At 42.7% G+C, this 24854-nt stretch overlaps 2 protein-coding genes across 9 annotated transcripts in view; one reads left to right on the top strand and one right to left on the bottom strand.

Annotated features, from left to right (window-relative positions):
- Window positions 1–24854, bottom strand: part of zhx3a (zinc fingers and homeoboxes 3a) — a 50862-nt gene that overhangs the window by 20206 nt on the left and 5802 nt on the right. Inside the window, exons 1-2 of one of the 8 annotated variants that reach the window (XM_044121832.1) lie at window positions 4813–5179; window positions 274–341 (exon numbers count right to left, since the gene is read on the bottom strand). The exons of 2 other annotated variants lie outside the window; for them this stretch is intronic. The gene's annotated coding sequence lies outside the window, so the exon portion shown is untranslated. Of the gene's footprint in view, window positions 1–273; window positions 342–457; window positions 1003–1078; window positions 1382–4812; window positions 5180–24854 lie in introns of those variants that run through there. 5 more of the 8 variants (XM_044121831.1, XM_044121829.1, XM_044121833.1 and 2 more) reach the window with 5 other exon arrangements.
- Window positions 4717–11588, top strand: fam83d (family with sequence similarity 83 member D). Its single transcript, XM_044121838.1, has 4 exons — window positions 4717–5338; window positions 9047–9214; window positions 9315–9439; window positions 10337–11588. The coding sequence occupies exons 1-4, from the start codon at window positions 4856–4858 to the stop codon at window positions 11166–11168; spliced, it is 1608 nt and encodes a 535-aa protein (XP_043977773.1). The 5' UTR covers window positions 4717–4855; the 3' UTR covers window positions 11169–11588.

Below are 24854 nucleotides of genomic sequence, written 5' to 3'. Positions count from 1 at the left end.
CTTGTTGGATAGACATTTACTGGCAAAACAATAAGTATATTTAATAGATAATAGTACTCTAGACATGAAAGATAGGAGATTGTTGAAAGCAATAATAATATATATTTTTTTCTAATATTGTCCAGTTTTAATCTTAAGTATTTATTTAAAAATGTTGAAATACAAATTGCTGAGGTTTTTTTTCTTTTTTACACATTTTGATATGATAATGTTACATAATAGGTAAAAATCATATTTGAACATATTAATATATTTGGAGAATAATTGACTTACGTAAATGATCACAGTTACTCACGTGGCCCGCCCCCTGGTTTAGGTTCTCATATAACCTTGGACCGGCCCTGTGTGTATGCGCGTATGGTAGCAGCACATGTTGGTAGGAGGAAGAGACGGGAATTAAAAAAAAAAAACAAAAAAAAAAACAAGACAGCGAATGAATCCAGAAATAAGGGCCTACCTTGCGCCGTGAGGGAGAAAGTAATAAAGAGTGAAAAGAAAAACGATTTGAACATGTAGGAGTTGGGCACGCGCTGTGTTCAAAAGTCTTTCCCAACTAAAAAAGCGCAGTGGAGAAACAGCGCGTTGTGCAATAAAATAAGCAGATACGCCACATAGTATAGAGAGGCAGAGCGGGGGGTGAGATCCCGCTGCTGGAGCCCAACTATAACAAACTGCCGAATTAACCCGTTTCACTCCGCTCGCACGGGTTGTGGGGGCAACACACACACCGCCTCGGAGCCGACCCTGCCGACAGCGCTCCGTATAACCTTATATTCCCAAAAAATCCTCCACTCCCCCTTCCTCCACCTACTGTCGCCATTTTATACATTGGCGACTTGATATGAGCTGCCTTCACCGCGGCGCGAGCTCGAAATCCAATATTCAACGGCGACATATAAATTCAGTGAACAACTTTGGAAACCGCACCGCGGGGATATACCGAGGCGTGTGTGTGTGTGTGTGTGTATGTGCGGGTGTGTATGCGCGGGTGTGTATGCGTGTGTGTGTGTGTGTGTGTGTGTGTGTGTGTGTGTGTGTACGCGTCCGTGGGGCTGCGGGAGAGTGGTTGAGTCCTTACCTCAGCGGCGGCGGCGGCGGCAGTGGGAAAGATGGAATCCGACATTAATACATAAATGAGTTATTTTGGCTCCGCTCGTTTCGCTTTGAGAAGAAGTCGAGTTTTTTTTGTTGTTGTTTTTGTTGTTGTTTTTTTTTTTTTTAAAGAAAAAAGAGAGAAAGAGGGGGCGGCTGCTCCCCTTAAGTGAACCCTGTGAACTAGCGTGAACCCGTCGGTGACCACAGCAAGGTATGTTACATTGCGCTACCTTCCCAAAGCCGTCAGCTCCACTGTACGAGGACGGCAAAAACAACTATGGTCGGCGGCGCAGGACGAGGGAGCTCCAAAAAATTATAGCGAGTGTATTTCCTATGAACACGTGACGCGGAGCGTCATCCAAAATCCAAAAGCCCTTTCATCTAAAATTTTGGAGAGGGGCGGGGATGAGATGGGGATATATGCATGTGTGTGAGTGGAGCTAGTGCTTGTACCAAAAAAAAATAAAAAATAAAAAATGGAGGGTACACTGATCCCCTCTGCACATTTGGGTTTATTCTTATAGCTCATGAAGCGGAGCTGGTGGATTTATTGTTTAAATTAGGAATCTGATCTAAATTCATGCGCCCTGAAGATTTCCCCCACCAAAAATCTCATTAATTAAGTAACATGCGTGATCCATTAGATGCGTGTATTATTAGAAGGAGGAGGAAGAAGACGAAGAAGAAGGGGGAAAAAAGCGTTAATGGGCTGTGTGTGCTGTGTATCGCCGTTGTGGGAGCTGTCATTTAGAGCACATGCCTGTCTACCCACCGGCTCAAATGGACATTTTTACGCACACGCGTAATTATTTGAGAGCAAATTTGTGCAGATGCGCCGTAACCGTAGCCTACGCTGTGTGTGTGGGTGTGCGTGTGTGTGCGTGTGTGTGTGTGTGTTTAGACGCAGGAGGATAATTTCCTTTTGAATCAAATTAGAGCTGCTGTACTGATGCGCGCGCTGTAAAATAGGATTTCCGCGGCTGCGGCCCTTCGTGACCCTGATGGCCTTTTTTCTGTGCGCAAAAGCGCGAATAGAGAGAGGAGCGCGCGGGCCCCAAACGCGCCGGAACAAGCTGGAATTAATGTATGGCACGAAAATAGATGGTGAAAACGGGATTAAATTAAATAGTTTCACAGAAAATGGTGACAACTTCGTAGAATAACGTGGCAATAACGTTCAGAAGGCCCTGAGGTTTTGACACACATGTTTATAAATGTGTAGATCTATATAAGGATCTTGTGTGTAACAAGTGGGTGGACTGCTCTGGTAGGCCCTCCATGCATGCAGGCAGAAATATACTCTGAGCAGAAGAACACATGGGACCAATAGTCCTGTACGCCTCCAGTAACACAAAAATGGATTTACTCTGTCTTTCCATTATGTCCTTTACGGGATTCAGAAGTTGCCTGTAGCTGTCTACAGTCAGGAAAGGGGTTGGGGGGAAAGATGAATTATCTATGAGACAGATGAATCATCCACCATTAAAGTAAAAACACTCTGGCTAGCAGGATTGCAGAAGAGCACGACCTAGCTAGCGTAACTCTGCCTAAGATTAGGATTAAAATGATATTTGCATTTCCTAAAGGTGTGTCATGTGAAGCTGGAGGACTGCAAGGATGGTGCTGAAGTCTGTTTTCATTTGTACTTTAATACTCAGTTTAAACTTTAAGCTGATCACTGCTATTTTTCCTCTTTTTTTTTTGTCTAACTAAATACAACTCTCAAATTTCCATCGGGAAATAAAAACCACCCGAACGCCCCACTTAAATGTTCATTTTTCATCGAAGGGACAAGCCTGTTGAGATACTTTAACATAGATTTAGACCTCTGAAAAGACGCTGTCCTGTTTCATCTGACAAACTTCCACTCCCCCCCCTCTCCCCCCGCATGTGATACACAAGGCACTGCATGGTTTGGGTTGAACTGAGGCTTTCTTCAATGAATCCAACACTGTTAGCTTCCCTGGCTTAGCTTCTCTAAAACATTTTGGCCTTTCCACATGCAGTCAAAACCTTGAGAACGACCTTATGTCCCACTGTGCTGCAACTCTAAATTTATTTATAATTTCTTTTACTTTTTGTCTCATTTGATGTACTTCTCAGTAGATGTTATTCTGTTTGAAGGTGAACATAAAGCTCTCTTTAGCTCACTGTTCATTTATAGCTCAGTTAAATGTATGCAGTGTTTCCTGAAAAAGCTTGGTTTTTTTATGTACTGTAAAACAAAACAAAACACGCACTACAAAACATTAATGGCCTTGAGGTTGACCTTAGTGCTCTTGTCTTATGGTCATATTGAAATTCTCCTGAATTTGTAACACTTGAGATATATTATTTTTTATTTTTTGTATTATATGATGTGATTTGTGGAATCGTTCAGGAAAGAGGACATCTGGACTGTCGAGATGCACACGTTTAATCACGTTTGACGTTCTAAACTGCGTGTGATTGAATTGTATTGTAACCAGAATAATACCGTCTGTATGACATTAGTTGTTAACTTGTGACATATAAATAAACACAAAAAGCTGCACGCCTCAGCAAAAAGCCAGGATGAAAAGCCAAGCTGGAGGTATTTTCTAGATCATGAAGATGAACTTTTATATATATATACATATCAACAGTCAGGCCTTCAGGATGACACCAATACTGTGCCATTATTCTAAAATAACACTGAAATGTTGTTCAGTAAATATGTTTTTTTTTTTTTGTTTTTTACATTATTATTTTATATTAATAATTTGTTTGTTTGTTTTTTTTTTTCCTCCAGCTGTGTGCAAAATAAGTGTGTAGCAGATCACTACCCCTCCCCCATCTGTTGCTGCCGCCTGTGGGTCAGCTGGGTGAAAGAAGGCTCCAGCACAGTTTCCCTGGCATTCAAATCAGACAATTTCAGCTGTTTGTAATTTCCAGAGTGTTGAGCAGCCAACAGAACACAATGTTCTACAAAATAAACACTGGAAAACATATGCTAACTTTAACAGGTATTTGTCCTATATTTTTGCTCGTCTGTATAAAAATCAAAAGAAATAATTTAGACAGATGTAAAAAAGAAAAAAAAAGCGAGAATGCTGTACTTTTGTAAGAAAAACTATCGCCTTACTATTTTTAATACAAGTAATGTATCATGTACTTATTTGTTTAAATAAGCAATCTTAATTAAATGTTTTTTCTGTCGTGAATAATCCTATAACTTGTCCATTTAACCATTGAAACAAGTCACTATGCTATTCATTTTAATGCTTTTTTTGTCCCAGGTCATTTTATAGGATATACCTCGTGACATTAAATGTTGTCACATGTTGAATTAAAAATGGCTTCGTCTTTAGTCTTTCTAATAAAAAACTGTGTGCCAGTTAAACCTCTCTGTAGCTTGGAGTTCAAGTTCAGTCAACCATGCGAGAACACGCGGGGACGTGGTTTCTTCTGTCACAGAAAGGAAAAGTCATCAGAGTGAGAGGTCTCGGGCCTGTTCTGATCTCTGTTCTGTAACCGGACCACAGCAGAGCGCGAGGGGGCCGTCAGGAGGTTTTGTTTGTCTCCAAACGAGCCAATGAGAGCCGCCGCAGCTCAGATTGACAACCCGAGTAGACGAGCCCGGAGCCGCCATTCAGGTTAGACCAGCGTCCACCAGCCAATACGCGGGCTGGACGGGTAGCAACGGAGGGAAGAGACAAAATACAAATTTCTCCTCCTTCCTGGAGGTGAGAACGTTACCTGTGCTGCTACCGTTAACGGAGATTAGGAAGAAGTCCCAGCCATGGCTCTGTCGCAGACGTTGGACGACTCCCCGTTGAGGTTGGGTCAAAGGCCCGCCGGGGCCGACGCTGTCAACCTGCAGGAAGTCTACAACGAGAGGCACCGGCTGGCTCTGGAGGAGCTGCTCTCCGGCGGGGTCGAGAACTTTCTGGATTTCCTCACGAAGGAGAGGATTCCCAACTTTCTGTCGGACGATGAGATCCAGCGGATCCGGAGCGCCGCCGTGCCTCCGCCGCGTTGCGTGTCGGTTCACGGGGAGGAGCTGGAGCAGTCGCTCGGCAGCTCGTTGGACTGCTCCTCGGTCACTTACTTCCCCGAGGTGTCCGACGTGGAGCCGCCGCTGCTGGAGATCGGATGGCCCGCCTTCACCGCGGGCTCCTACCGGGGAGTGACGCGGGCCGTGGCTCACTTCCAGCCCAGCTATGGAGAAACTATTTACGCCTGCAAAGAGGCTGCGAGGCGGATGATCAAAAGTGCAAAAGAGGTAAAAATCCCAATAAAAATAATATATTCTCTAACTGAAAACACACTTTACCGGAAGTCCTAATTTTGCAGCTAGTGCCAGTACTTTTTAAGATATTGCTCTGTCTCTCTGAAGGCTACAGAATACTATGTTTTTGTTTTTTATACTAAAAGAGGCTTATTATTATGCAGTGTTGTGTAACATGTAATCAAGCAGACCTTTCTCTTGACATAAATTCCAGGGAAATTCCTAAATCCTCTTTGGCCCTTCCTGGAAATACACTCCAGATTGTCTTCATGGAGTCGGACAAATGTCCTGATTCTTACTAATTCAGCTTTAGCTTTTTCAATCAGCGTTGATCTCAGGTCAAATGCTTGTACTATCTCAAAAGATTTTAAAAAACCACACAAACAAAAAGCAGTTTGAAATGGGACCTGTCATCAGTCTAAACTCTGGTTTTGTACAGAGACTTTCCAGTTTACAGGGATCTTGCAGGTGGAAAAGCACCTCAGGCCCCGTGTGGAACCTGCGTAGGCTACCAGATGTGCCTCCACTTGCTTTGCTCACCTGCAGGACACATTGAGCTCCCTGCTTCACCAGGAAGCACATTTTGTCTTTGACTTGCACCTTTAAGGCAGGTGCTGTGTGTGTTTCTGGAGCTGTTTTCCTGGAAAAGCGCGGAGTCGAAGTATTCTCCAAGGTGAGGACGAGTATGGAGAATGAAAGTGGAGCAGGGAAAGTGTATGCATTCCCAGACTTTTCCCTAAACTTCCCTCCATCCGGTGTAATATCCTTTACATTTCTGCAGCTCCTTTAGCACCTTAATATCAAATCTTTAAAAGCAAGGTTACATAGCGGTAGAAAACCATGCAATGACAAAATCAGTAACTTGCACCAATTATAGTTTTCTGGCTGAACACCGACAGTAAGTACTGTTGTTACTTAGCAACAGTAGCCACCCCGCTGTTGCTGAGTTGGCATCAGCGGGGTGGCTACTGTTAACCAGCCATGTGCAGACATGACCTTGTGGGCGGGGCCAGTCAGTCCGCCCTCTCTCCTGGCAGAGCCAATTACGGGGATCGATGAGATCAGTTTCACACGGAAGTTGCAAGCAGAACCTCCGAAACTACTCGGGCGGTTTGTCGGCTCAGAAACTATCGGTGCGATATCACATTGATAGCGAAAATTAGTTGTGATAAGTCCAGCTTTCCTTAGCGCCAGGTGTGGACATCTAGAGCATTGAGACTCCGTCAAACAGACGTGGCCGGTACAGGGAGTGTGAATCCCTGATCTCTGGCCATGTATCGTACCGTTTATCATTTATCGTGACAATTTTTTTTGTCACAAGAATTTTTGAATTTTCTTTGTCACGACAAAGTCCATTTGATGATGTTTCGAACCCCCCAAAACTGTTCTAATCGTTGGGTTTGATAGTTCTACAAATTTGACCACTGTTTGTCCAATGAGGGTATTAAAAACTGCAATAAATTTGAAAATACAGTTACCATAAAGCTTAGTCACACTTCTTTATGTGATTGGTGTCCTAAAATGCGCATTACAAATGGGATGGTTTTCAAGAGCATTATTTATGTTTGTGGGTTAATAGTTGCTGTGTGACACACAGTCACAGTTGCATAGTTACCTAATAAATATGTAATAAATAGTTCTTATTGTCACTTTAAGTCCACATGACTCACCTCTACATTCCTCTAGTAATATCGTGCACACTGATGTTGTCAAATTGATGGTATTGTGGAGACTATTGAGAAGTAAAATTTTAGTTGTCCCATAATCAGACACACAATAACATTAACTGATGTAAATCAGCACCGCTGTATCGTTACGTTTTTGTAAGAACGTGGTGAAATATGTTGAAAAAAGTGCTGAAATTCATGATCCTGTGAGTTATTTTTGACAAACTTCAAAATATTGCGTGGACAAAGTGGGTTTGGAGCGCTTGTTTTGAAGTTTTGACGGAAGTCGTCCCAGTTTTTGCGTTGGACGAACAGAAAAGCTTTTTTGAACAGCTTCAGGCATTAAGGTCTCGTAATTATTTTTGGCAGTTTCGTTGAGCTCAAGCAGACCCTGGACCGCAGTTCCGACGGTCCATTAAATCCCACAAGCTGGCAATAAAAGTTAAACAGGTGAAACAGGCCGAGATGTGGAGAAAAGTTAACGTATTTAGCATCAGCTGCAGGCAGAGCGAATGGAGGACCAGTGTTGTGGCTTTTTTTATTTTAATTATTTTAAAAAGAACGTTGAACGTCCGCACTTTTGTGTGAGGATCGGCAATATTAGAGAAACAAGTGCAAACATGAGGAAAATATGGTCACATTCACATTTTAAGTTGCCTTGAAGTCACCAGTTAGTCTCCTTCAAACCCAGTGCAACCGATTGGAGTTTTCTAGCCGATCACCCATCCAGGCCGATTTTTGTTTGTTTTGTTTTTATAACCGACACGGTCAGGTGCCATAATGTCACATCTTATTTTGTTGAATTGTGCCGAACAGTGCAAAGTTGTTCTAACTGCTTTCAAGTATACATGAGAAGTTTAGAGTTGACAGTGTCTGATTGTGGAGATCTTGGGTGAGGTGAATCGGGTCGGTTCCACCAAGTATTGGCCAATTTGAAGAAAATCTGGCCAGATATTTCTGTCTGTCACCATCCTACCCTTTTTCTTGACTCTTGACTGTTTAAATCCTGACCACTGTAGACGCACAAGCCAAAAATTCAGAGTAAACTTTTGTATTTATATTTCAAAATGACAACAAAAAAAAGACCACTATAGTAATTTGAATGTGGGAATGTAATTTTTTTTTTACCTTTTTACTCTATAGTAAGCACAAAAGCTACATTCAAATAGGAGAACCACTAAAGGCCGTGGCATGAGTAAACACGCAAACGATGAAATAAATACACCAATAAATGAACATATTGTCATCTTTAAGCATTTATTCCTTCTGTTTGTCCTAATTTTTAATTGCCGCTCAGGGATTTGAAAGTGAAAATGTGTAGGAACCTTCCTGTACGACGAGGCCCTTTTGTTCTTTTGTGATGTTAAACAGCTCAGTGTGAAGCGCCTCTGTAGGTATATGGAAGCCACTCACTGTATCGCCGCTGTGTTTACTGGTGTGCTCAAAGGAGCAGCCTTCATCTCTGCCTCTTAAAAGCATCTGCACACGGCAGACCCCCCCCCCACACACACCCAAAAAAGTGGGACGGGGTTGTGGGAGCTCTCTTGACAAGCTGCGTGTGAATAACACCAGTTTGAAGCCTCGAATCGAAGATACACCCATGTCTAATCCTCGACACGCAACCTTTACCGCGGCATGCGAAATTCCATTCATCGGTGTGAAAAAGACGGATCTCAGCGATCCCACCGCCCCCCCCCCCCAAAATAAAATCCACAGGAAGAAAGAGGAAAGCCCTCCAGCGCACCTACGTTTCTTCTGTATAAAAGTCATTTGTTTGCTGACCAAGCGTCACGGGCGATCTCCATGGCAACGGACCGCAGTCAATAGAAAGCTCATGAGCGCGCGTGCGTGCACACAAATTACAGCGAGAGTGTGTGACAGGGCTCCACAGCCCTACTTGAATGAGGCCTTGTGTTTGATAATAATGAAAACACAATCATGTGCTAGATCTTGCGAGCGGCGGGCCGAACAGGAATTTTATTATATTACCTCTGTGATTTCTTCAAAAACTTTTCTTTTCTTGTTTCCACTGCAGGTGGTCGCCATAGTGACTGACTCCCTCACCGACCTGGACGTCTTTAGGGATCTTCAGGAGGCGTGCTCCCACCGCAGGGTGCCCGTCTACATCCTGCTCGACCAGTCATGTGCTCCCGCTTTCCTGAGGATGTGCAGGAACGTCGGCGTTCGCCTGGATGACCTGCGGGTATGTGGTTGCTTCGGTTCAGCCGGCCGTGCCTTTATGGGCACAACATGAGCAGCAGATGAGCAACACAGCCAAACAATTTGCCCTCGGTCTTTTGCAGCAAATGAGAGTGCGAACCGTCGCTGGCACGACTTACTACATGAGGTCAGGAGCCAGGATCACCGGGAAAGTTCATGAGCGGTTCATGCTGATCGATGGGAACAGAGTGGCCACGGGTTCATACAGGTACCACCAACCTTACTGTTTGTTATGTGATACAGCAACACAAAGTAGGGTATGATTGTAAAAAGCATTTTGCTAATGCAATAATAGCAGAGCTAATTTTTTGTTTAGGGCTTCAGCTAACTTTAAAAATGTTTATCACACTTTGCTCCCCCTAAATTTCTATTTCCTGACTAATTCTGAGGCACTAATTTGCAAACTTCCAGCTCAATAAAGTTCGACATCTTTGTTGAAGTTTTGGTTATCGACTGTGAGGAATTCTTCAAGTTGTTAGACATTTACGTTCACGCTCTTTTCACTGTGACTTTATTTCACACAGGAAACACAAAGAAACTAAATAAAACACAGACAACAGAGAACAAGATAAAAGCTACATGCAATTTCTAAGGGCATTATAAAACATGTTAAATATGAAAATTTAATTGGTGATAGAGGGCTGTAGTCTTTCAAGGGCAGAAATATTTGAATAGAAATTAGCACCTTAGCTTTAGCTTCTGCTTAGCTTGTGTAGCGCTTAAGCGCTAGCTTCCACTAAATACCGTGATAGTGTGTCGCTTTAGCATTAGCTTCTGAAAAGACTTTCGATGTAGAGTTTGAGCGTTAGTTTGGACAAAATGCTATGCTGGTGTGTAACTTTGGTGTTAGCTACCGCTAAATACTGTGTTGGTGTAGCACTGTCGTGTTAGCTCCTGCTAAATACAGGTTTGGTGTGCCAGCTAAATACAATGTTAGTGTATCGCTTAATGTTAGCTTCTGCTAAATACCGTTTTGGGGTAGTGTTTTAGCGTTAGCGCAGCGAACTTTCCAGTTGGTGGTGCCCAGCATCGATTGTTGGATTCAAGTATTTGTGTCTTCCTGTATTCAGATGTGCAGCCTGATGAATCCTCTTCCTGTTTCCAGGTTCAACTGGTCTGACGGCAAACTGAACAGCAGCAACCTGATCGAGCTCTCGGGTCAGATAACAGAGAAGTTCGACGAGGAGTTCCGCATCCTCTACGCCCAGTCCCAGCCCATCAGCGCCCGCGGGCCTCAGAGCGTCCGAGGCAGCGGCGTCTTTGAGCACCTCAGCATAAAACACTCAGCCGCCTGCTCGCCTCTCGTGAGCAGAGAGAAGCCCGCCGAGCCAGTTCACCTGACCAGCACCCCCAGCCGTAAACCCCAGACGTTACGTGAGCCTTCCTCTCCGAGTACTGGTCAAACCAGCCCGGTGTCCGACTCCTCCACCATAGACGGGGGCACGATGGAGCAGAAGCTCATTCAGGAGGAGGTCCTGGCTGCTACCGCAAATTATCGTCCTCCCGCAGAGCGGCATGCGACCAAAGACGCAGCGGACCCCGCTGCTGCCTCCTGCCACGTCTCGACCCAGACCGGCCGTTCGGTGACAGACGGCGGCACACAGACCAACGCTCAGCACCTCGACCCGACTGCCGTAGCCAAAACGTCGCGACAGTACAGATCCCCCAGGCAGGCCCAAGCACACCATGCAAATCCGGACACTTCTCTAAAGGACGCACTTCACGAGCTGTCCAAAGAGCGGCGGAGCCACTACTCAGCCATACGCTCCAAACTGGAACACATCGTGACCTCCCTGACCGAGAGGCGAGAGCTGGTGGACATCACCAACGTGACTCAGGGCATCAGCAGGCAGAGGTTCCACAAAGACACAAATCCCGAACCGCCTGCCGAAAGTGGGGGCATGGGCACGTGGCCAAGAGCCAGATGTGTGCACTAGCTCCTCTGCAGGGATCTTAAGGCTGTAAGGGAGCGGGGAACAGGTGTTGAGAGGCTTCCTTTGTTCTAAATGAGCACTTCTGGCTTCTACTGAAAATTTTATTATAGATATTTTCTTTCTTTTAATTCTTGGCTGACATTTAGAAATTTTTTTTTTTTCCTGACGATTTCTCTATAATTTTTAGGTGCCGGGTTGTAAATTACCATTAAATTATGCCAGAAATTTTCAACCAAGGCGGCAGAATGAGAACAGTTTCTAAGACGCGAGTCAAGCCTGCTGTAGTACGAGCGAAAAACAGACGGAATCCCTGTTTTAGCTATTCAAATGTGCCTCGTGCTGCTGTAACTAAAGATCGTTCTGGAGAGCAGCTGGCTCTCACCGTGCCTCGGAAAAAATAAAAGTCGGCAATTTTCCACGTAACGACCTCGTCTTCGCGTTTTCCTTTGTTTTCCCATTTATCCTCTGTCTGCTTTAATTTGCAATTACGTTCTCACGAGGAAGAGCACAGAAAATATTTGCTCAAAGAGTTCCAGGAGACACAAAGGAAGCGGCGCACGGCAAAGTGAGTCGACAAAGGGAAGGAGCACCTGCGCCGCCTTCGCCACGGGGCCTTCATGCAATTAGTCGGGAGACTGCATCTGTGATTCTGGCACCTCTGCTGATTATGCCGCCAATCACAGCTTTCTGTCCAGGGTGAATTCAGAAGAGGAGATTTACAAGTAAAGGACAGGATAAATGCTAAGTACACACACACACAGATGGGATTTTGGAAAAATTTGACTGCAGTGCTGTAAAGAAGGAGTTACCCCCCTGACAGATCTCTTTTTTTTTTGTCACGTTTATTGTTTTTCTCTTTCTTCAGATCAACCTATTTCTACATACGGTACTTGCAAAAATTGTAGTTTTTCAATGCTGATGATTTTATTTAGTAAGAAAAAAATAAAATGCCATCCAAATCAACCTGGCCCTATTTTTTTCAGACTGATAAATGTCAGTGAATTTGTCTCTAATCTTTGAATCATTTTTTGAATTTCTTCTAATCCCGGGTTAGTGTGTTACTTTCTAAGATCTTTCAGCCTACTTCATGTTGTCAGACAGCTTCTCTTTAGCTGATTTCTGGATTCCAGAGCTCTGGTGGTAATTACAGCAGGGCGTGGCTGGTGTAAATTATCTCAGCTGTCCATAAAAATGTTAATAAAACCTAATTCATGTTTTAACAATGAGGATATTATATTTCCACATGGAGTCAGGTTGCATTTCATTTCTTCCTCCCCCTTAATCAATGAAGCAGTCATGTGAAAACTGCTTTTTTGCATTTACTTAGATTATATTAGCCTGGTAATAAAATATATATTTTGCCAGAAGCAAAAACTGCAGAAATGTTTTGCACAGCATTTAATATTACATTCTATATCTATTCACAATCACTTTAAAAAAATGCCTCCACTGCATCAGAGTTTCTTTAAACAGCATGCTTGGTGATCTATGGCTGATCAGGAGGTTTTTTTTTAGTATTTAAAGTAAGAGCAAAGGTCCATACTGTAAATATAAAACAAGTTAGTGTCTTCATGCTGGCCTGAAGTGTGCTCAGAAGGCAGAGGGTAATAAATGAATCACTCACGCTGACATTTATGAGAGAAATGTTTCACTACACAAAGGATGGGAGGTGTAATAAAATCATGTAGAGATTGCTTTTGTCCTCGAGGAGGAAGTTTTAAAACCTCACAGAGATCAGGAATCGGTAGGAATGGGGTGAAAGGATTGTACTCAGGCGACAAAAATATTAGTCCTAAAAATAAATAAAAAATGACAAATTTATAATCCCCTTACAACATAAAGGAGCAGTAACCACGTTACGTTACTTTTCTCAGAGGAGAGACGTTTTAATAACGCTTTCCTTTGGTATTGTGTTTCTAGGTTTGATATTACTTCTTCAACAGAACAATGTAGAGTAAAAAAAAAGCTGAACTAAACACAGCACGGACATTGGACTCTGAGTTTAACATGAGGTAGACTGTTTTTAAAGGGGCAGTATTGTGTTTTTTCCAGGCACACAATACTCCCTGGAGAACTGTATTGTGTACCTTGATTATGCTATAAGGCACAATCAAGTAACTAACATAAATTGCTTAAAAAATGCCATGTATATAAAATATCCATCCATCCATCCATTTTCTTTCACCCTTCTTCCCTAATGGGGTCAGGAGGGTTGCTGGTGTCAATCTCCAGCTGCGTTCCGGGCGAGAGGCGGGGTCACCCTGGACAGGTCACCAGTCTGTCGCAGGGCAACACAAAGACATACAAGACAAACAGCCATTCACACACACACTCACACCTAGGGAGAATTTAGAGAGCCCAATTAACCTGACAGTCATGTTTTTGGACTGTGGGAGGAAGCTGGAGAACCCGGAGAGAACCCACCATGCACAGGGAGAACATGCAAACTCCATGCAGAAAGACCCCGGGCCGGGAATCGAACCCAGGACCTTCTTGCTGCAAGGCAACAGATCTACCAACTGCACCACTGTGCAGCCCTTATATAAAATATGACTTGTAATTTAACGTCTTCAAATTGGGCCTCTGTCTCTTTAAGAAACTCCTGCTCTTTCTGAAACTCTGCCTTCAGGAGGTCATCACAACATGGCTCCTCAATTAACCCTGTAGCAAGATTTTTACCAGTCTTGGACTGAGAAGTAGCTCATTTAATAAGCTTAGCTGGTGTTTGCTAATTGCTCCTGGCTAGTCTACAGGAGCTGAGTAATGGAGCAGCAGAGGAGGGCCGCTCTGGAAGCTATTAAATTGCAGCTCCAAGGAGAAACTTCGTCTCAAAGTCGACAGTCAGGCCACCCAGCCGTTTTGCACGGCTGAGTGGTTGCCATGGGAGATGAAAGGCTTTCTCAAACACGCATATTAATAAATTCGCTGTTTTGCTGTTAAAATCTATTTGCACCCTTATCAATTTCTTCTGTTTGCTCCGATCGGAAGATAATTTTAATAAATACAACATCCAGTTATCAGTTGTACGCCGTTATGTGTTAAGAAGAAAAGCTTTCCAAATCAATAACCTGGTAGAATTAACGGTTATAACGACATGCACAATCTTTTCCAGGGACAGAGGTGTATAAATCTCTGTCTTTAGACACCCAGACTGCTGATAAAAACGTTTGTGGAAGAGTGGGTCGCCCTCAGGAGTTCAGTGACTTCTGGTACCGCGATATGATGCAACCTGTACCAACAAGTCTAGTTATGTAATTCCTGGTCAGGGGATGCTGGGGCTAAAAGGTCACACTTTTTTCTGTGAAACAAACAGCAACAAACCTCGCAAACTTCACGTTGCCCTCTGATTAGCTCAATGCAAAACGTTGAATGCAGTGGCACACAGGGACTGGTCTCTAGAGTCAAGATTCACTGTATTCAGCTCTACGAAACACTCACCACTCTGCTCAACCTGAAAAAGTTACAATTACTTGATGATTCACATGGCTTAAGTACTTGTTAGCAGTTCCAATAATTGTGCCAACAAAAACAGCATGTCCGAATCGAAGTTTGTAAAGTATGGGCTGGCTTACAGCAAAGGATCCTGGGAGACTTCATACTGCTGAAAAAAGGATGAATAGCGAAATGTACTGATCCATTTTTTTTTCACTGTAGCATAGGCCGACACAATCCGATACAGAATAACTGACTTAAATCGTTTTTTTTTTTTTGTTTTTTTTTAAACACAGAAAAAACATGTACTGATACAAATTTATTTGATAACTGTACAGCAGTACAACAGACTTACCGATAGCTTCACAAGATTGGCCAAACATGTAGAAGCAAAGCAACATGACTTCAATGTCGTCAGTCAGCAGAATTAGGAGTATAGCAGCCAATGGGAAATGGATAATAGAGAAACTGAAACTGAAAAACAATAGATTGACTTAACTTGGTCAAACATGGCTCAATAGAGCTGCCCTTACAGGCACATGGTCACTGATGTATAATTGTTTTTCAAGATCTGGACCAATACAGTTGTTAAAATCGGATCGGTGAACCTCTACAGGACATCCATGTGAATTTCCATGATGGCAGTCCTAAACACAGCCTAGGAAGCTCTTAATTGGTTCCAGAGGAAGATAGTAAAACTCCTGGAATAGTCCAGTTAATCGCCTGACTTGCATCCAATTGAAAAATCTTTGAAAACAACTGAGGATCATAGTTAATAAAATGGACCTCCAGAACCTTTTTTAACGTAGAGGAATGGGTCAAAAATCACGTGACTGGTTTCTCTGCACGGGGAACATTTTAAAGTTGTCATTACTTAAAAAAAAAAAGTAATGACAACTGCTGAAAAAAGGATGTTGTCATCCTTTTTTCCAAGTGCTTAATGCACTCAGATAGGGACAAATTTGCATTGATTTGTTTGTGTGTGTGGATTACTTGAGTTGTTGTTGTTGTTGTTGTGAATTTTATGTCAATAATTCCATTAAACATATTTGAAGAGAGGGGAAAAAAACTTGACAAGTGCAATAGAGAAATAAAGGGAGACCGATTGTTGACATTCTCCAAAGTGCATCTAGCTTTGTGAAGAATTGCACTTGCAGACTTTTTTTTTCTTTAGCAGTTAATGGCCTCAGAAACGACCTACGTCATATCGGTTAATTAAATGATTGGTTAATTGCAAGTTCGAAGAATTTACCACAATTCTACTTTGTGCTAGCTTCTTTAGATCTAGTGCACCCGTTTTAAAGAAATGCCCTAATAAGAAATGTCGCAGCCGACAAACGGGAGCAACTCTACAAATTGATTTTTGCACAAGCATCAGCGGTACAAATGTTTTCTAAATACAACACGGGGACATCAGCGAGCGGAGGAAACCCGGAGCAGCTTTCAAACTGCTACATGGCAATAAGGTAGGAACAGCAGGGCATCCCCACCCGGGCGAGCACATCAAAAGCCTCTGCATTCATTATGCAAAACGGCGCAGCTGAGGGGAATTGATCTGCAAATAAACACAATGGTTGGTAATATGGGAGAGAATGGTATTTGATTTTAATTGGCTGCTGCAAAGCAACCACTGGCTGTAATCAGGGAAGCAGTGGGCGACCACAGCCTGCACCCTCACAATGAGACTCGGCTCACTGGTAAACAGAGAGAGGCGCGGAGTCCTCCTCTTGAGAGACAATTAAAAAGAAACAAAAAAACTAAATCTGTTGTTTGCTTTGTTTTCCTTAATTAAAAGCGTATTTTCGGGCACATGTACCCACATTCCCGCGCGTTAGTTTGAAACACTTGCTCCACTCAGCCACCAGAGGGCGCTGAGTGCTCAGGTAAAGCAGAGGTGATGGGTGAGGAATTCCTCCACGAGAAAAGAGCAAAGGTTTTTATTTTTTGTTTTTCCCAGCACACACACACACCCACATACACACACAAAAAGAACCACTGTGTTTCTTTTTGACAGCTTGTCCTGATAAAACAGAAGTTTTAGTTGCGTTCTGGTGTTTGTCGTTCAGTTTTCAGCCGTGTGTGTGTGTGTGTGCGTGTGTGTGTGTGTTTAAGGTGGGTGATGCATGAGAGAAGAATAAACGGCCTCTGTGTGCCGTCCTCATCAGGTCACTTGTGATCCCAGGAGATGTGCTGGCCGAGGCTCTCCTGGTGCATGCTGGGTAAAAACATCCTTGTGGATATGAGTGTGTCTGACAGCAGGTGTTAAGGGTATATCTTTACGGCATGCTCTAATTCTACTACTCAGCCGACATAAGTGCCCCTGTGTTCAGAAATACACCACTGATGAGGCTTCAAACTTCTTACCAGCATTTAGTGAAATGTGTTGTTTAACCACAATTCTTGAAACATCAGTTATGCAATTTCTTTTAGGATTTGCAGATCTCAGAGGTGCATTTTGTGTCACTGGATTTAGATGGAATCCACTTCCCGTTTGTCTTTCTTTGAGGCCTTCAGGGTCCTGTAGGACCAAGTGCTGATTACTACATTTTTATCTATCATGCATGTTTTTGTTGATCCAATCACTATCCATTAGCAAAAAGTATTCATGCTAACTTTATAGCAACAAACCTTAATGCATTTCTTTGGGATTTTATGTTATAGGCCAGCACAAGATATTGCTCAATTGTAATATGGCTCAAAACTCTTACAAATTACAATCTAAAAAGTGTGGTGAGCATTTGTATTCATCTGCTTGAGACAATATTTTGTATCATCGTCTTTCACTACAACAATAGCTTTAAGACTTTTGGTGTGCTGCACACCATCCAATCTTCCACATTTACAGACAAGAATTTAGTTCCAGCTCAGTATGATTGGGTGGAAAAAGTCTGTGAAGATCAGGTGGACATCCACCCCAGCGTTTAGCTGTCTACAACCTAAAACAGGTTTTCTTGCATACTTTGTGTTGGTTTAGCACATACAAGCCTAATAAAAAGCTATCAGGTTTGTGGTTGCTACATGCCTAGAGGTTTTGATGGGGGTGAATACATTCGCAAAACCTCAAACTGAGCACGTGTGTAGCTCAGTTTGGGTTGCCACAGCCTAGTTTCAAACAATAACTTTCCAGGACGTCAAAGTTTCTGATTTAGGCAAGTATCGGATTCCTGAAACGGCCTGAACAGACTCGGATGGCTCTCCTGACACCAAACATAAACCTTTTAATTACAGCTAACATGGCTGATGAGTTTGAGGCCTGATTACTTGGCCTTCATTAGTCAGATTGTGAGCCATAGTGACTCCCGCAGGAGCTGTTTGGCAAATCTAAACACCGCCAGCTTCTGTGTTAAGCAATTACATTGACCCTAAAATAAGCCCAAACAGGTGTGCGCGCCCACATGCCGCGCACACAAACCGACGTGCGTGCACGTGGGCATTTCATCAACCCGAATCGGCTGAATGTTGGGATTTCAGTCTGTTCCTTAATTTGCAGAAAGAGTCTGACTAAAAAGGAAACAGTGATAAAATGTGCTGAGCTCCACTCGGTGTAACCGCGCTTTGTCATGAGGACTCCATGTTAGCAGGGCCGTCTCGATGAGCGGAGGGTTTGTTTCGCATCATGGCGGCCTGGCGGTTGTCCCTGCACCGGGGGAGGGAGCGTCCTGCCTCGGACCACACGCAGCGATAACGGCCGTTCAGCCCCGTCGGAAACAAACTGCGACTGCAATGTGCGGTCAGGATCTGGCCGTTGTTCGGTCGAGTGAATCAGACGCAGTGACACGCGCGCGGACGTTCGGTTTGCGCCACACTCAGGTCACTTCCTGTGTTGTAATTGCTGATGCGCGAGGCCGCGCGCTCGGGCTAATGCAGGTGGAAAGTGTTGTTGACGGGCTCTCTGTGCTAATCTGCAGCGTTGAGCTTCAACACACCGGGGCCCGCAGCAGCGGCTGCAGCCTTGCAGCTATTTTTAGAGTACAGCTGCTCCTCAGCACCCACCGTGAAACCAGCCATTCACCCCAGATTTATGACACGAGGCCATGAGAAACTGCTGTGCTGTATTTGCCACCCAGATACTTTAGAAGTCCTACTTTTTTTTCACAACACTCTTTTTTTTTTGTGTTCGTGCGTGTACCACTGTTGGAGGCAACTAACAGTCACTGCCGGTGGATGTTGAAACCACAAGTCCAAAACGTCCGGTGCTGAAGAGGTGACTCAGGGTTTAGTCACAGGACCACCTGGAGGCCAAGACAAGTTCAACCCTTGTGGCGGGTTGCACCCCCACGCCAGCGCGTGCCCCTTTTTCACGTTGGCTCAGCATTATTTTGTAACCTTGGTGATGATATCGGTTGTTTATCAGAGGAAAATAAATACTTCCAGTTCCTCCCGGTGTTTGCTTGTACGACCAGAGAAAGGATTTCTGAGACTTTGTGTTTTGTACCAAAAAGACAGATGTGTCCTTTTGTTAGTTTTCTTTGACACTTTGTCTTAGAGTGTCACATGGTTGTGGTAAATGTCCTTACCACTGTGTGTGTGTGTGTGTGTGAGTGTGACTGTCATCAATGGGCACAAAATGAACTGATGCCTCAGCAGCAGATAAACATGAAGACATGATTTTTGAAGTGAATTTCTGTTAAAAGACCAGGGAGGAGCTAATGCAGCACTTCTACCCAGATTATCTGATCACTGAGGCTTAAGCTAGCAGCTGGTTTGAGGGAAACCATTTTGGTTTAAAGCCAAAATTTCACAATTTATGTAAAGTTACTATGTAACCTTTTAATATACTTGCACTAAATTAAAAATATATATGTCAACTTGAATCAGTGTTTTCTTCAGTTCTGGCCAGTGGTTTTACACCAACGTTAGCCAACTTGCATGTCTCATAAGTGTTTCTGCGTCACACCATCAGACTGGCTGCTGCCACACTAGCAGCGTAGACAATCCTACCGAATAGGCACTCCAGTTATCAGCTGACGTCTGTCGTCTTATGCCCAACAAATAATGATAAATTAATTTGGTCAAAATCTCTCTGGTTGTGCAAAAACATTGACATTTTCACAAACTACCAAAATAACACAATATTTGATGTTTTGCAAGCCGAGACGAAAGGAAAAGGAGAAGTTTGTGGCTAGCTCAGCCGGATCTAAACGTCTTGGGGAAAAACTTCAATCTTTTGCCGCGTGTGTCATACGTGTTGTGACCAGTAGGTGTAATTACTCATTGCCCGGCCATTTTGTTGATCATTATTATTATTATATTATTATTTCATGGCTTTTTAAACCATGATTCATGTTGCTATCTTGACCGCTCTGCACGCTCCGTTTGTTCTGCAGCACCCAGGTCTGCGTTAAGGTCCTGATTCATAATGAGTCCTTCATGTTTTTGTTTTGTTTTTTTCCCACTGCAGCACATGTTCAGACATTCATTGGAACAGTTTGTTTCTGTGCGCTCGTTGTCCAAGTATCTCCCTGTGCCGTGCTGGCTTCATGCATGCTCCCGAGTTTTACTCTGACGGCATCTTTGTGTTGCATTTCTGTTTTGCTTGTTTATAATTTATCTGATTTCCAAGCGTTTAAAGGGCATCAGGTCCCCTGACTTGCGGTGACTTGACAGGAAGAAGACCAAATAGTTAACCGGATAAGTAAGAAACATTGCATTCAACGGCCTCTTTGTGACGGCTGTATATTATTGATTACATTTAGTTTTTTGGGTTTTTTTTCTTCACTGCTTCTTCCTTTTCTCAAACTGTCTCTACACAGATCAGTATGAACGTATGCCCATTATGGTCACAGATCCTGTACTTTCCAAATTTGATTTCGGTCGAAACGTAACAGGGTTTAACTAGATATTAAATATTCATTCGCCCATGATCATGGAGCTTATAGCAGATAAAGTAACCTGAGGATTGCGATTTTTAATTGACTAAACATAAAATGAGCCGTGAGTCTCTCGCAGTTTGCGGGGAAAGCTGAGCATCCAGGAATAAATGGCGTCCAATGGGGCTTTTTGCTACTGCGTAATAAAACCCCGATTCCAAAAACAAAACTATAAATCTAATGAAACTAATAAAACTGAAAACAAATCAAAATCAGTCACTGCAATTTGATGCCACTCGCTCGCTTCTGAAAAACGAAACACCCCCCAAAAAACAAAACAAAACAAACAAACAAAAAAATAAATAAATAAATGGAAGAAGCAAAAATTAATCCTGCAAAAATTATGCACTGCAAAAACCTGGGATTTGACCAAATTATACTTAGAGTGTTAAATTGGCTTAATTTTATAATTATTTTGTCAATTTTATTTTCTGCTCTTACTTTGCGTCAGAAATGCTTTTTAACGTTCAGTTCTCTGTACGCGTTTTGCACAGGAAGATCCTTATTGAGTCCCCCTTTTTGCCTCCGTTTTCTGTGGAAATAATCTCTCATTTTGTAAATTACTGTGGATGCGAACGTGAAAATTGGACAAAGGTTTGTAAAATGGCTCGCGAAACGAAACTTGACTTATTTGAAACTGCTGCCGTTTAACACGTAAGAAGAATTAGACGATCTGTTTGTTGTTGTTTTTTTATTCTACAAAATGGGGACTCCAGGAGTCTGTTGGTAAGAAGTGAAAGGTTTATAACCTTCTAACAGAGCCTCGCTTTCTTTAAAATCCCGAACTGGCCCTTTAAGTTCAGCTTATCAAAGTCCGTTTGTCACCTGCATTATTTAAAAGGACACCTTATCAGTGAGGACCAGCTTGTATTAGCCTGCGTGCACAACACAATAATGTCCTATGCTGTTCCACATTAGCCCTGGTGTCTGTTTCAGCAGCTCTCTATCCATGTATTGATGCATGTCTTCCATCGATCCCAGCAATGATTTGCCATGCAATCCATTATCCATCTGTCTGCTTCGGCTGCCTCTTAAATGATCCATCAGCTTGAGCTATTAACAGGAGTAGTGGTGAAGTCCAAAGGTTGTTGGTGGCCCACATTTAAGGGAGAGCCGCCTGTTTCGTAGCGGCTTGCATTTTAATTTGGAGGACATTCACGGAGCAGTAGCACTCCGTGTTTATTTGAAATGCTTTCATTACGTTGGTAGAAATGTTGGTGTTCAGCCATTAGCGGCGGCGCGTGAGCCAACAAATTAAGCCATAAAATCGTATTTTTGCGAATCCCACATCATTTAAAATGAAGCCTTAAGCCTTTTGGTAGCTGTCTGTTCTGAATCAATCAGTCAACAACATGACTGGGCTTTTTTTTTTTCTTTTTTCTCTAGCTGGAATGAAAGTGCACCGATGACGGTCTCCAGCAGAGGCCAGAGACAGGACTAACGTGAGCATTCACAAACCCAGAACACCGATTCAGGCGAAAATGTGGAAAAATATCTCAGATGTCTACAATGCAGTTTAAGACGCTGTAAAAAGTATTTGCCCCTTTCACAAAGTTTTCTATTTTTGTTTCTCTCGTTTTCATATAGCAGATTAACAAACATTTGTATATAACACAGAGACAATGTAAGTAATTAAAAATGTGTTTAAATGGTTTTATTTAATGAGAAAATGTAGTCCAAACCAACGTATGGGGGGAAAAAAATAATTAAAAATTGCTCCCTAACCCTAACAACTAGTTGTTCCACCGCAGGAAGCAACATTAGCCACCAGACGTTTGTGATTATTTGTTCCCACTGCAGAAATGAAAATAAACATAGGTCCACCGCAGTTTACTACTGTTGATGCTAGGAGCGGCCATATTGAAACGCAGAGTCGGTCTTCCAAGCCGTAACTGGGGGTAGTCTGCATCCACTTTCCCAGTTCCAACTGCAACTGGGACGCAGCATGACGTTCCCTCAAAGTAAACTCATTTGCTTATGCTAGCAGTAGCCTATTAGCTGTTAAGTAGTTAGCACAAGTTAGCAGGAGCTAGCTATGTTCAACAGTAGAACAGAGACTTGGTTATAAAGTAAATCCACGCAGGACATCAAATCAGGGTGTTTTATATCACAGAATTAAACTTCACACAAAAATCATTCCTTTTATCCAAATATTACCATTTGAAATACTGTATCATAGACTACTCTTTTCACCCCACTGTTTGGTATGTTCAGTGTCAGACCTTCTTCTTGTGAAGTATTTTGGGATCCATTTTGTTTTCCTTAACCCAGACGTCGACTTTAGGTTGAACTTTCCACTGCATGTTGCTGCTCTATGGATTCTGCTAATATGCTTTTCTCACTGCGTGGATAAGATAATAATGGATGGATTGTACTCTTTGGACTGTTTGTTCAAAATGTAATATGAATGATTTAGTAAACAGTCACCCTTTCTCATTTGTCTTTGCTTTCTGTTTTCAAAGCCACAACAGTGAAAGAAGCAATTTTTGAATTTTTTTCCCCCCTGCATGCCATTCTCTGTCTTTACTCTATTTTCATTAAACTTCATACATGAGGAGAAAAAAATAAAATAAAGGTAAATAGTGTCAATAGAAAAATAAGGCTGCTTTGTGGAGATTTGTTAGTGTGGCCAGTCCTTTATCCAGAGCCAGAGACTTCCTTTTAACTTCCTTATGGTGTTGATTTTGACACTACTGCCACCTACTGACCGTAGGTATTACATCATTTCTGAATCCAGAGGCTGTGTAGAAGCACTTTTTTTTTTCTCTGAAATTGAGAATAGCTGACAGGATCTCAGAGATTATAGTAAAATAGACAATATATATAAATTCAGAACAACAACAAAAAAAAAAGAGATGAAAAATGCTTGGTCATCAATCTGAACCAAGTCGAGGTTCCTGACATTTTGCTGTCTTCACCTGACCACAGCAGTAAACGGAGAACTCCACCACACACAAACACACAACTTTACTATAAAATTGATGAAATATATTTGAATTGGGTTTTTTTTCCCACACCAGCAAAAGTATGCAGAGATTTTTTTTTTCTAATGCTTCATTATTTGAGAAGTATGTGGGTTGGGCTTTTTTGGGGTAATACTTGCGTCTTACTGTGAGAACACACTTTTGAAGAAACAAAGAAAATACCACCAGGCAAACACAGATGTGACACATTCAAGACGGGCGAGAGGAGTGGAGGGGAGGAGAAGAAGCGGGTGGAGTTCAGATTGAGATGCAAGATGGATTCATATGTATTCATGAATTCAGTCAGAAAAGTCAAACGGAAGCAGTATGATAATCTCGCAGTAATTGCATTTTCCCTCCAACAGTTTTTTTTTTTCTTTCTTTCTTTTTTTGTTTTTGGGGAGGAAAGCTGAGAGCCACATCCTGAGACATGCGACGGGGGAAAAGAAGCGGCACAGAGAGGACACCGTCGCAGCATGTAAATGCGGTCAACCCCCACCAGGGTCAAGCGGCGGCTCCGCCAAATGCAGTGGCGTCATGAAACGGGATGATGGCTATCGTTAGTTATTGGGTGGCCACTTATATCTTTAATTAAGCAAGGCAGACAGCAGATAATGGCAGTATTGACTAACGACGCTGAGTCACATTTATCTTCTGCTACAGTGAGGACAAAGAGGTAGATTTGTTAAGAGTTACGGTATAATATCCTGATGAGACAAGAAACAGACACTCACCTTCCAGTTTACTGGGTACACTTTGACTTCAGACCCGCATTAACTGTTCGTGGTGTAGACTTAACAAGTTTACGGCAAAATGTGGACAAAAACATTTTGGTTCATATTGACATGACGGCACCCCAAAGTGGCCACAGATTTGGTGGCTGCACATCCGTGACGATGTTCCTGTTCCTGCTCTGACAGGCCTAAAGAAGGTGTCCCTCCCCCCCCAAAAAAAATCCTCACACCACCAACAGAATCCTGAACAGTTGATTTAAGACATGAGGGATCTATCTCGATGTGTTTACCCCAAATTCTGACATTACAATCTGAAGAGTGCAGCTGAGGTCAAGACTCAAGGACACATTCAACATTTTCCAAGCTGGCATCAGGGTTTTCTGCAGGTTACACCAACTCAAATTTCAGACTTTTTTAAAACCATTGAGAGTGAAATTTAAGACCTGCATCTCCACAGAAATGTGCAAACTTTGTCCAGCCAACTGCCGATTAAATTTGGATATCCTAACTATTTCGCTAGCAAAGGTATGCTAACATTGAGTTACAGGTAGTCAACGGCACAGAACGCAATGAAGATGTTTGTGTGTCGTGCAAACGTTTGGCTTATGGAAAGGTTCCAAGAGAAAAACAAATACGTAAAATATACAAGATTAAATAGTCGTGTCAAGACAAAATGTAAAGACCTGCAGC

This window comes from Gambusia affinis, linkage group LG07 (genome assembly GCF_019740435.1).
Source record: "Gambusia affinis linkage group LG07, SWU_Gaff_1.0, whole genome shotgun sequence".
In the NCBI taxonomy this organism is placed as follows: Eukaryota; Metazoa; Chordata; class Actinopteri; order Cyprinodontiformes; family Poeciliidae; genus Gambusia; species Gambusia affinis.
This window is presented reverse-complemented; position numbering and strand designations above follow the sequence as displayed.